Here is a 13,403-nt window from a genome sequence, read left to right as displayed (position 1 = left end):
AGCTGGGCATGTTGGTGCACGCCTGTAGTCCCAGCTACTCGGGAGGCTGAGGCAGAAGGATTGCTTGAACCCAGAAGGCGGAGGTTGCGGTGAGCCGAGATCCAGCCATTGCACTCCAGTCTGGGTAACAAGAGCGAAACTCCGTCTCAAAAAAAAAAAAACGAAGACCCTGAATATATTTTTACATATGCCAGAACCAAAAGTCAACAAAAAAGTACCCCATCAGTGTTTCTTTGTAATTTTTTCTACTTATCCTTTTTTATATTTTAATATATTCTTTTTTTGGCATGAGGAGGGGTCTCACTTTGTTGCCCAGGCTGGCTTGGCACACCTGGGCTTAAGCAGTCATCTCACCTCAGCCTCCTCTGGACTAGCTGGAACTATAGGCACACACCACTATGCCCAGCTTATTTTATTTAATTTTAATTTTTTTTTTTTTGAGACGGAGTTTCGCTCTTGTTACCCAGGCTGGAGTGCAATGGCGCAATCTCGGCTCACCGCAACCTCCACCCCCTGGGTTCAGGCAATTCTCCTGCCTCAGCCTCCTGAGTAGCTGGGATTACAGGAACGCGCCACCAGGCCCAGCTAATTTTTTGTAATTTTTAGTAGAGACGGGGTTTCACCATGTTGACCAGGATGGTCTCAATCTGTTGACCTCGTGATCCACCCGCCTCGGCCTCCCAAAGTGCTGGGATTATAGGCTTGAGCCACCGCGCCCGGCCAATTTTAATTTTTATTTATTTTGTATAGATGGGGTTTCACCATGTTGGTCAGGCTGGTCTTGAACTCCCGACTTCAGGTGATCCACTCGCCTTGGCATCCAAAGTACTTGGAGATTACAGGCGTGAGCCACCATGCCCAGCCTTTTTTTTTTTTTTTTAATTTTTTTGTTTTGTTTGTTTTGTTTTGTTTTAACATGTTCTTATTATTGTTCCTATGAATTGCCCCATCTAATTTGAAGTCCTGTACATTGTTCTTAGCATAGATAATGGACATGACTTCATGGATGCCTTCCTTGATCACTTTTACCATCTATTTAAGTAATCAGTAAACTAATAGAACTAAACACCACTTTAACAGTGGTATTGTGGACTGTGGGTTTTTTTGGTTGGTTTGTCTTTTTAGAGAAGGTCTTGCTGCAGTGCAGTAGCATGGTCACGGTTCACTGTAGCCTCAACCTTCCAGGCTCAAACAATCCTCCCACCTCAGCCTCCCAAGAAGCTGGGACTGTAGTGCGTGTGCCACCATGCCTAGCTAATTACTGTATTTTTTGTAGAGATAGGGCTTCACCATGTTTCCCAGGCTGATCTGAACTCCTGGACTCAAATGATCTTCCCAAAGTGGTGGAATTACAGGCATGAGCCATCACACATAGCTTCATTTGTTATGAAGGCTTGTTAGTTTTTTGGGTTTTTTTAAGTGACAGAGTCTTGCTATGTTGCCAAGGCTGGAGTACAATGGCTATTCACAGGTACAATCATAATACATTGCTGCCTCAAACTCCTGAGATCAAATTATATTCCCACAGGAGCCTCTCTACTACCTGGGACTATAGGTGTACACCACTACACCTGGCTCTTATCAGCTTTTCACCTAATTTTTGTGTGTGTGTGACAGAGTCTTGCTCTCTTGCCTAGGCTGAAGTGCAGTGGTGTGACCTTGGCTCACTGCAACCTACGCCTCCTGGGTTCAAGCAATTCTCCTGCCTCAGCCTCCTGAGTAGCTGGTACTACAGACATATGCTGCCACACCTGGCTAATTTTTGTATTTTTAGTAGAGATGGGGTTTCACCATGTTGGCCAGGCTGTTCTCAAACTCCTGACCCTGTGATCCACCCACCTTGGCCTCCCAAAATGCTGGGATTACAGGTGTGAGTCCCCATGCCTAGGTTTTCACCTAATTTTTTTTTTTTTTTTTTTTTGAGAGAGAGTCTCACTCTGTCACCCAGGCTGGAGTGCAGTAGCACCATCTCAGCTCACTACAACATCCACCTCTTGGGTTCAGGCCAGGAGGCCTCAACCTTCCGAGTAGCTAGGATTACGGGAGCTCAACTGGCTAATTTTTGTATTTGCAGTGAGACAGGGTTTCACCATGTTGGCCAGTCAGGTCTTGAACTCCTGACCTCACGTGATCTACCAGCTTCAGCCTCCCAAAGTGCTGGGATGACAGGTGTGAGCCACCACGCCCAGCTGGCTTCTCATTTCTTTTGCCACAACTCCAGTTGTCTTTGATAGCTTTCCTAACTTCTATAACAAGTTGTTCCAGGCTTATCTTATATAGTTCTGCCCCATATTTAAAATCAACCATTTCTTTGAAGGAAAAAAAATCATGAATTTATACTGACATTTAAAATTAACTTTATAGTATATTCCTTGGCTTTAATTTTTTTATATTTATGAGAGGTTATTTGTTTTTATAACATGAGGAGAATTACAGTACAGGCATTTATATAATGCTGAAAAAAATATAATACAGCCGGACAAGATGACTCAGGCCTATAATCCCAGCACTTTGGGAGGCTGAGGTGGGTGTATCACCTGAGGTCAGAAGTTCAAGACCAGCCTGGCCAACATAGTGAAACCCCGTCTCTACTAAAAATACAAGAATTAGCTGGGCATGGTGGTGGACACCTGTAATCCCAGCTACCAGGAGGCAGAGGTTGCAGGGAGCTGAGACAGTGCCATTGCACTCCAGCCTGGGTAGCAAGAGCAAAACTCCATCTCAAAAAAAAAAAAATGTAATGCAGAGAAATAATATTGAGGAGAAATGTGGGGGAGAATGATTTCCTTCTGGCTTATAGCTCCATTTTCAGATAATTTAGATAATTTTCTGATTTCCCTATCTGGTTCCATGCTGTTCTAAAGGCAAATAGATCATTTTTATCCTTCTGTCATTTCCCAGCAGTACTCTTACATACTGACTAAATGCTGGTTAAAATGCAAGTCATTTTTGTAGGTCATCTTTTACCTATTTTCTTTTAAATAGAGACAAGCTTTTCCTATGTTGCCTAGAGCTCGCAGTCCAGCTGTTTTCTTATAGTATATTCCCAGATATTCGTAAGCATATGTACAATACTTGGCCTATAATATGCTTTTCTTTTGCAATTCTACCCCTCAGTCATTTAGTCTTTTCTTCCCATCATTTACCTTCTGTGGATAACCTAACTTCTATAATAATATTGCCACTGATAACAGCAGAGGTTTCCTGACGTATCATTGCTGGGTCTTATATGTGCTTTATCTTTAGAAATGAGAGCTCTCGTGGCTCCAGGTTGTAGAATCTGAGAGGAGAACTGCAGAGCTTCTGAAAGTAATCAATGTTCCAGGTGCGGTGGCGTGTGCCTGTAGTCTCAGCTATTAGGGAGGCTGAGGCGGGAGGATCACTTGAGCCCAGGAGTTCTGGGCTGTAGTGCACTATGCCAATCCAGTGTCTGCACTAAGTTTGGCATCAATATGGTGACCTCCTGGGAGCGGGGGACCACCAGGTTGCCTAAGGAGGGGTGAACCATCCCAGGTCGGAAACAGAGGAGGCCAAAACTCCCGTGCTTATCAGTGTGGGATCTCGCCTATGAATAGCCACTGCACTCCAGCCCAGGCAACAAAGCAAAACCCTGTCTCTTAAAATCATGAAATTAATCAATATTTATTATATTTTTAATTACTTTAAAACATGGCTGCTTTACCTTTTCTTGGTCCTAAGATTTGCTGATTTTGCACTTCCAAAGATTTTTTTATAACAGGGCCCAGGCGCAGAGGCTCATGCCTGTAATCCCAGTACTTTGGGAGGCTGAGGCAGGCAGATCTTGAGGTCAGGAGTTGACCATCCTGATTAACATGGTGAAACCCCATCTCTACTAAAATACAAAAAAATAGCTGGGTGTGGTGCTGTGCACCTGTAGAGCCAGGGAAATCGCTTGAACCTGGGAGGTGGAGATTGCAGTGAGCTGAGATTGTGCCACTGCACTTCAGGCTGTTAACAGAGTGAAATTCCATCTCAAAATAAAGAAGAGGCCAGGTGTGGTGGCTCATGCCTGTAATCTCAGCACTTTGGGAGGCTGAGGCGGGTGGATTGCCTGAGGTTAGGAGTTCGAGACCAGCCTGATCAACATGGTGAAACCCTATTTCTACTAAAAATACAAAAATTAGCTAGGTGTGGTGGCAAGTGCCTATAATCCCGGCTACTCGGGAGGCTGAGGCAGGAGAATCGCTTGAACTCGGGAGGCGGAGGTTGTGGTGAGCCGAGATTGAGCCATTGCACTCCAGCCTGGGCAAAAAGAGTGAGACTTCGTCTCAAAATAAATAAATAAATAAAATAATAAGAAGAAGAACTTCATAATAGGGAGAATGTCCTCAAGGAAAATGTTTCTGTTTGATGTGAGATTTGTGTGGATATGTCAGAGCAAATAACGCATACTTGACATCTTGAGAGTAGTGATCTACCTCCTTAGTGAGAAGGAAACTAAGTTTTTGAGGGTCACAAAGTTTTATGTTCAACTACATTTTGCCTGACTTCTCTCTGCCTAATCTTGGCCTTTGCCAGTTCTCATGATTTTGTTACCTAGAAATATTTATAAACTATTACTTCTTTTTACTTTTTAAAATATAGGGTCATATAGTGTCTTAAATGCATCTAAATATCTCTTTGAATAGTTGGATATTGCCATATGTCATTGTATTATAATACCTGCACAATATCACAACATATAGTTGTATTATTTACTTCATACCTAATTAGGTCAATTCTAATATTTTGCTATTTCAAACAGTAGGTATCCATCCTTTTGGCTAGATTTTTGCACTTATTTATGCTTCTTTCCCAAAGGAAGAGTTCTTTAAGGAAAATTATTAGGTGAAATGTATATGAAATGACATAAATTTTTAATTCATGTGTGCATGATTGAAATGAACAGAACAAACCCAACCAACACAACATCAGTGTTTTCTTATATAATTCTTTGTAACTTACCTTTGAAAATACTTTTTAAAAGACAACACCTACCAAAAGTAATTTGTATTTTTCTTCACATTTGATGTTTAGGGAGTAAAACAGAGACCATGCAACCTGAACTAAAAAGTGAAACTGATCCCCATTTTATCCTAAAAAGTTCAGACAACACTAAAACCTATTCGCTGATGCCATCCGCTTCTCACCCAGTGAAAGAGGCATCGCCAGGCTTTTCCTGGTCCCCGAAGACTGCATCAGTTGCACCAACTCCATTGAAGAATGACGTAACAGCCTCGTGCGTGTTTTCAGAAAGAAGCAGCACTCCCCACTGCACGATGCCTTTGGGAAGACTCAGTGGTGCCAATGCAGCTGCTGCAGAAGGCCCTGGCATTTCACAGCTTGGCGAAGTTGCTCCTCTCCCCACCCTGTCTGCTCCTGTGACAGAGCCCTTTATGAATTCTGAGCCTCCCACTGGTGTGACTGAGCCGCTAACGTCTCATCAGCCAAATGAGCAGCCCTTCTTCCTCACCTCTCCCCAAGACCTTGCCTCTTCTCCAATGGAAGAAGATGAGCAGCATTCTGAAGCAGATGAGCCTCTATCAGACGATCCCTTATCTGATGACCCCTTGTCACCTGCTGAGGAGAAATTGCCCCACATTGATGAGTACTGGTCAGACAGTGAGCACATCTTTTTGGATGCAAATATTGGTGGGGTGGCCATCGCACCTGCCCACGGCTCAGTTTTGATTGAGTGTGCCCGGCGAGAGCTGCACGCTACCACTCCTGTTGAGCACCCCAACCGTAATCATCCAACCCGCCTCTCCCTTGTCTTTTACCAGCACAAAAACCTAAATAAGCCCCAACACGGTTTTGAACTAAACAAGATTAAGTTTGAGGCTAAAGAAGCTAAGAATAAGAAAATGAAGGCCTCAGAGCAAAAAGACCAGGCAGCTAAAGAAGGTCCAGAACTGTCCTCTGAAGCAAATGAATTAAACCAAATTCCTTCTCATAAAGCATTAACATTAACTCATGACAATGTTGTCACCGTGTCCCCTTATGCTCTCACACACGTTGCGGGGCCCTATAACCATTGGGTCTGAAGGCTTTTCTCCCCCTCTTAATGCCTTTTTGCTAGTGCAGTGTATTTTTTCAAGGTGCTGTTTTAAGAAAGTCATGTTGTCGTTTACTATATCTTCATCTCACCCATTTCAAGTCTGAGGTAAAAAAATAATAATAATAACAAACGGGGTGGGTATTCTTAACTGTGACAATATTTTGACAATTGGTAGAAGGTGCACATTTTAAGCAAAAATAAAAGTTTTATAGTTTTAAATACATAAAGAAATGTTTCGGTTAGGCATTAACCTTGGTAGAATCACTCAGTTTGGTGCTTTCAATTAAGTCTGTTTACTCTGAAACAAGAGTCATTTTTAGAGGATTTTAACAGGTTCATGTTTATGATGTAAAATCAAGACACACAGTGTTAACTCTACACAGCTTCTGGTGCTTAACCACATCCACACAGTTAAAAATAAGCTGAATTATTATTTCATGGTGCCATTGTTCCAACATCTTCCAATCATTGCTAGAAAATTGGCATATTCTTTTGAAATAAACTTATGAAATGTTTTCTCTCTTAAAATATTTCTTCTGTGTAAAATAAATTGTTGTTAGTAATGGTTGGAGGCTGTTCATAAATTGTAAATAGATATTTTAAAAGCACTTTCTATTTTTAAAAGTAACTTGAAATAATATAGTATAAGAATCCTATTGTCTATTGTTCGTGCATATTTGCATACAAGAGAAATCATTTATCCTTGCTGTGTAGAGTTCCATCTTGTTAATTGCAGTATGTATTCTAATCATGTATATGGTTTGTGTTCTTTTACTGTGTACTTTCACATTCAAATGTTAGCAACTCGCAGTATTTAAAATAGATAATGAGAAGTTGTTAATTATGGAATTAGGAAGCATATCACCAATACTGATTAACATTTCCTTTGGAACTAGGTAAGAGTGGTCTCTTCTGACTTACTGAACAACTTTAGTCTAGTTTCATCCTACCTTTCTCATTATAATCCATGAGAAGTATTTCCAAAAGGAGATGATGGGACAGGATAGGTTTCAGAAGAGTCAAATGCTTCTAATGTCTCAAGGTGATAAAATACAAAAATTAAGTAGACAGATATTTGTACTGAAGTCTAATATAGAATTAGAAAAAGAAAATCTTGTTGAAATATTTTGAAAACCAACTCCCTACTATCATCACATGCCTTCCCAACCCCAAGTCAAACAAGAGGAATGGTACTATAAACATGGCTTTGTCCATTAAGAGCTAATTCATTTGTTTATCTTAGCATATTAGATTTGGGAAAATGATAACTCATCTTTTCTGATAATTGCCTATGACCTAGGTAACAGGAAAACAGGCATTACGTTTATTTTAGTCTTCCCATTTTTTTCCTATTACTTTGTTGACTCATTTTGTTGCAAAACAAAAAGGATTACCCAAACAACATGTTTAGAACAAGGAGAACTTTCAATGAAATACTTGATTCTGTTAAAAGCAGAGGTGCTATAACATTCAAAGTGTCAGATTCCTGGGGAGTATGGAAAACCTAATGGTGCTTCTCCCTTGGAAATGCCATAGGAAGCCCACAACCGCTAACACTTACAATTTTGGTGCAAAAGCAAACAGTTCCAGCAGGCTTTCTAAAGAAAAACTCATTGTAACTTATTAAAATAATATATGGTGCAAAGTATCTGATTTGAGCTTTTGACTAATCCAAGTGAAGGAATATGAAGGGATTGTAAATAACAAAAATGTCCATTGATAGACCATCGTGTACAAGTAGATTTCTGCTTGTTGAAATGTAAAATAGGGTAATTCATTAACTTGTTTTAGTATTTTGTGTGCCTTAGATTTCTGTTTTAAAACATGTATATTTTTGTGGGCCTAAGGTTTCTTATACATATAAGTATATAAATAAGTGATTGTTTATTGCTTCAGCTGCTTCAATGAGATATTTACTAGTATTATACTATCAGGAATACACCCTTGCGAGATTATGTTTTAGATTTTAGGCCTTAGCTCCCACTAGAAATGATTTCTTCACCAGATTTAATGGATAAAGTTTTATGGCTCTTTATGCATTCACTCATCTATTCATTCTTCGAGTCTATACTTACTGAATGCCTGCAAAATCTAAGTGTCACTTTTATTTTTCTTTGAAAAACCACCTATGACATAGTAAACTTGAAGAATAAAAACTACCCTCAGAAATATTTTTAAAATAAATAGCAAATTATCTTCAAAATAATCCATGGTAATGTATGCAGTAATTCAAATTGATCTGTCTCTCAATAGGTTTCTTAACAATCTAAACTTGAAACATCAATGTTAATTTTGGGGACTATTGGGATTTGTGACACTTGCTGCAATTTACCAAAACAAGTACATGAAAATATCTCGTATCAACTGAAATGTTTCCATTTCATTGTTGTAATTAACATCATGAATGGACTTCCTAAACTGATCACCCCACTGTGGGAACCAAATTGGATTCCTATTTTGTTGGACTCTCTTTCCCGATTTTAACAATTTACCATCCCATTCTCTGCCCTGTGATTTTTTTAAAAGCTTATTCAATGTTCTGCAGCATTGTGATTGTATGCTGGCTACACTGCTTTTAGAATGCTCTTTCTCATGAAGCAAGGAAATAAATTTGTTTGAAATGACATTTTCTCATAATACTGGTCATCTAACATTATTTCTACCCCTCTATTATGTTTTGCTATAATGATCACCTTTAACACTCTAATTGGGTTTTAAATCTGCATTTGTTCATAGTATGATCATTGAATTCACTGATACATGACCTCCTAGTTAGCTCAATCAGTGCATCATATGCTACAAACTTATCAACTTAAGTGAAGGAATAATTCCTGTGTATTGCAGAATCCTACAAAATATGCTGCCCCTAGATATTCCATTTCATTTTTCTTTTTTTTTTTGGAGTGACAGTCTTGCTATGCTGCCCAGGCTGGTCTCAAACTCCTGGCCTCAAGTGGTCCTCCTGCATCAGCCTCCTAAAGTACAAAACTTATAAGCATGAGCCACTCTACCCAGTCTAAAATTCCATTTCTAATGGCTCTTGATCCATTGTTGAAATTTCTTTTTTTCTTCCTTGTGCTTGTCAGTCTCACCTACCTCTTGTTTCCAATTCATCTACAAAGTACCAAATAGACCAGGTCATAAACTGAATTGAAATACATTCTTATCAGAAAGTGAGGCTATTTGAAAAGGCATAGGTAGCTGTAGGCAAATTAAGGAAAGTGAGGCTATTTGAAAAGGCATAGATAGCTGTAGGCAAATTATTGCAACATGTTTACATCTTAAATATTGTCCAACATCTTTGTTATTCAATCTGCATGTTGATAATGTAGTTTCATTTATTAAATTTAGAACTTCAACTAGATGAGATCCATAAGTAATTTACTTAAGACATAACCTCAATACATATTTAATTGAATGCATACCCTTGTGTAAATAAGCTACTCATTTAATTCATATGACTAACCTACTTTCTAATATTACAGTGGACTCCTACTGATCATTTCACAATAGCATGTGTGAAAATAACCCTGAACTAATTTTTAAAACAAATTATATTGACTTTATCTGGGACATAGGTAAGACTTTATTGCATGAAACTTCCACTGACAGTGGGCACAGCATTTCCTTTGCATGTGCCAACTAAATCAGTAGCTGTATGCGACCTTCAATAAATATATAGTTATTACCTTCAATTTCACTCCTTGATGCATGGAAATCTTTTTTATCTAGATTTAATACAACTGTGAGTTTTGATCTTTTATAGAAATTTGTGACAGAATTTCGGAATAAATTAATATAGTAGTGGCCTTTCATAGCAATGGAAGACACCTGCGAAGTCATATAGTTCAATCACTGGGGTCCAGAGAGCAAATCTTAATGTTAAATTAGAATTAGAATTTAAACAGATGAAGGCCACTTTGTGTTGAGAACAGGAGGGAAACTTGATTTTCATACCCAAAAGATATTTTATCACTGTTAAATAAACAGGTATCAAATGCTTATACATTATAGGTTTTCAATTTCCCTGGATCTAGTGTTAAGCATATACAAGAAGTTATAAAGGCGTGAATGACTGAAACAGTTAAGGAAAGTATATTTCCACTGTATATACTACCTAGCCATGATTGTAGAGTTCATTCATGCCCCTTGCCTAGTTAGCCTCACAGTTAAGTCCCAGCATAGTTTATTTTGATGTAGCTGTCTACATGTATTGGAATACTATTTTATTGCACATAGCTTCTAAACTTGCCCATATGTAGTGCTGGCTTCAGCAGCACATATACTAAACTTGCCCATATATGTATTGAACTTACTACTTTCAACACCAGTTGTATGGCACACTTAACCAAGTGATTATAACCAATACATGATTGCTGAAGGAGTCTGGATTTATTCAAATCAAACTGCGCTCCATGTTGAGCTAACTTTTAACAGCTTTAGAAAATGATGTCATGCATTGCTCTGGAATACAATTCAGAAAGGATCAGTATGTCCTTCATCAGAAGCTAAATTTGTGTGTTTTCTTAGAATATATTGAGATTTACTGGCAATGTTCTTGCTTTTCCTATATATATAAAATATAAACTGATTTCCTTTATTACTTTCTGAAATGGTAGAGCTGGTTATTATGCAGGCTATCATTACTATTTTGGTCTGCATGGATAGCTGTAAATTTTATTTTTTTATTTTATTATTATTTTGCTGCAAATTTTAATTCTCTACCTTTCAGTGTCTGGAAGACTTTTTTTTTTTTTTTTTGAGACGGAGTTTCGCTGTTGTTACCATTGCACTGGAGTGCAATGGTACGATCGCGGCTCACCGCAACCTCCGCCTTCTGGGTTCAAGCAATTCTCCTGCCTCACCCTCCCGAGTAGCTGGGATTACAGGCACACGCCACCATGCCCAGCTAATTTTTGTATTTTTAGTAGAGACGGGGTTTCACCTTGTTGACCAGGATGGTCTCGATCTCTTGACCTCGTGATCCACCCGCCTAGGCCTTCCAAAGTGCTGGGATTATAGGCGTGAACCACCGTGCCCGGCCTGGAAGACTTTTTAATTCCTTGTTTCTTCTGGGCTTCCAATCACACACCGTTGTTTCAAAAGGCATATATTTTACTCTCAAGTAATCCAAAGGTATTTTTTTTTTTTTTTTTGAGACGGAGTTTCGCTCTTGTTACCCAGGCTGGAGTGCAATGGCGCAATCTCGGCTCACCGCAATCTCCGCCTCCTGGGTTCAGGCAATTCTCCTGCCTCAGCCTCCTGAGTAGCTGGGATCACAGGCACGTGCCACCATACCCAGCTAATTTTTTGTATTTTTAGTAGAGATGGGGTTTCACCATGTTGACCAGGATGGTCTTGATTTCTCGACCCCGTGATCCACCCGCCTCGGCCTCCCAAAGTGCTGGGATTACAGGCTTGAGCCACTGCACCCGGCCCAATCCAAAAGTATTCTTAATTTTGCTACTCCTCCTTTTCACTTCTCTTTAAGAGCCTGACATATGTTCGTTTCTCTTGATAGTATGCAATATTTAATATTTCTAGCTCTAAAATTCCATCATTAGTCTTTCTTTCTTTTTTTTTTTTTTTTTTTTGAGTGATTGTCTTGCTCTGTCCCCCAGGCTGCAGTACAGTGGTGTGATCTCGGCTCACTGCAATCTCTCTCCTGGGTTCAAGCAATTCTCCTGCCTCAGCCTCCTAAATAGCTGGGATTACAGGTGCTCACCACCATGCACAGCTAATTTTTGTATTTTAGTAGAAACGAGGTTTCACTATGTAGATCAAGCTGGTCTCCTGACCTCTGATGATCCTCCTGCCTCGGCTTCCCAAAGTGCTAGGATTACAGGCGTGAGCCACTGCACCCAGCCAATCATTTATTTATCATCTGTACTTCTTTCCTACCTTTACTGTAATACTTACGATCTTGCCTTGGTCATAAGTTTTCTTCTAGTTTGTTCAACCATAGATGTCCTCTATGTTGGAGCAAAACTAGGTCCAAGGTAGGAATGTAATTATTAGGTGTAAAACATATTAGTTGATTTAACCCACTTATATTTGAATGCAACTTTGGAAATCTTTGGTTAACAGTATAAAGCTATCTTTCCTAAAAATAGAAATTTTGTCCTAGGCAGCTGTTAAGTAAGACATGACCCTTGTCTTGTTCAAAAGAAAGAAACTGCAGCTGTCAAATTTTCATTTTAGGAGAAACAATATTGGAAAGCAATTTGGTTTCTTCTCCATTTCATAAGCTATGAACCTTATAACCCTTGACTAGAAACTCTACTTGTTATTTTTCTTTTTTCTCATTTTACTGAAGCTGCAATGTCACTAAACGCACTTTCATTCTTTTCACAGTGTTATTTTTCTTTGATTTTCTTTAAATTAAAAATCTATTGCTTCCCCTTCTCTGTCCTGTCTCCATTCCTCTGATCCCATACACAAATACACATTGTACATTTAAAAAATAGCAACAATCTTGGTAAAGCTGTCTTTTCCTGTCTTTCAGTTCTTCTAGTTGTAACATCATAAGAAATCATAAACTTTTCTTAAACTGTTTTTCAGTTTTAGGCAAATTGCGTGCTTAGGAATAATAGTTAAGCAGTCACAAGACCACAGGTTAATATTGAGTGCTCTTTTTTTTTCATGTCCCCCCACCGCCCCGAGTGCTCTTTTACTTTACCAATCCCAACAATGTTTAACTCTTACTTACTAGTGTTTTGAATGTTTTATTTTAAGATTGTGTATGAAGTTAAATATTCTAAGTCCTTCTGTGTGGCTTTACTATTTCTAATGCAAATTTACTCCATTGGAATTTTTTGGTTTTTGCCAGTAATAGGAATTATTCTGCAATCTGGGTGAGAAAGATTAGGAAATGAACTGAAAAAGTAATTGGAAGAGGAGGCAGAAGTAGACCATCAGAAACTCTTTTGACCATAAGAAGGGGAAGTTAAGGGACAGAATGGAGGAAGAATTGTACTACTATCAGCAATCTGAGGGTTCACTCTACCTGCTTAAAAGCAAGAAATATTTTTAATATTTCTTCTCACCACTCTGCACTAATTTAATCTGAAAAATTGCTGCTAAAATGTAGCCATTTTGAAAGCAGTGGTAGTAATCAAAGGTATAATCCTCATGCTATATAATGTTTTAGATTATCAAACTGCTGTACTATGTGCAGCTTTTTCTGCCCGTTACTGAAGGTTAGATGGAAAACGTTGTCCCCATCTTAGAGGTGAGGAACCTCAGATGACAAGAATAGCAAATGGCTGGCTCCAAGTCACACAGCAAGTCAATCAATCAGAAACTAAAATATTTATTATCTGCAGATGCTAAATTTCTGCATCAT

The 13,403-nt window shown here is 38.9% G+C and overlaps 1 protein-coding gene across 12 annotated transcripts in view; it reads left to right on the top strand.

Annotated features, from left to right (window-relative positions):
* Positions 1 to 8,682, top strand: part of TET1 (tet methylcytosine dioxygenase 1) — a 137,252-nt gene extending 128,570 nt beyond the window's left edge. For all 12 annotated transcript variants that reach the window (XM_078345765.1, XM_078345764.1, XM_002756304.7 and 9 more), the window contains one exon: positions 5,038 to 8,682. In XM_078345765.1, the coding sequence (XP_078201891.1) occupies positions 5,038 to 6,044 (1,007 nt within the window). In that variant the 3' untranslated portion in view covers positions 6,045 to 8,682. The remainder of the gene's footprint in view (positions 1 to 5,037) is intronic.
* Positions 8,683 to 13,403: the final 4,721 nt, after the last annotated feature.

The sequence above is a fragment of the Callithrix jacchus genome, chromosome 12 (genome assembly GCF_049354715.1).
Source record: "Callithrix jacchus isolate 240 chromosome 12, calJac240_pri, whole genome shotgun sequence".
Taxonomy (NCBI): Eukaryota; Metazoa; Chordata; class Mammalia; order Primates; family Cebidae; genus Callithrix; species Callithrix jacchus.
This window is presented reverse-complemented; position numbering and strand designations above follow the sequence as displayed.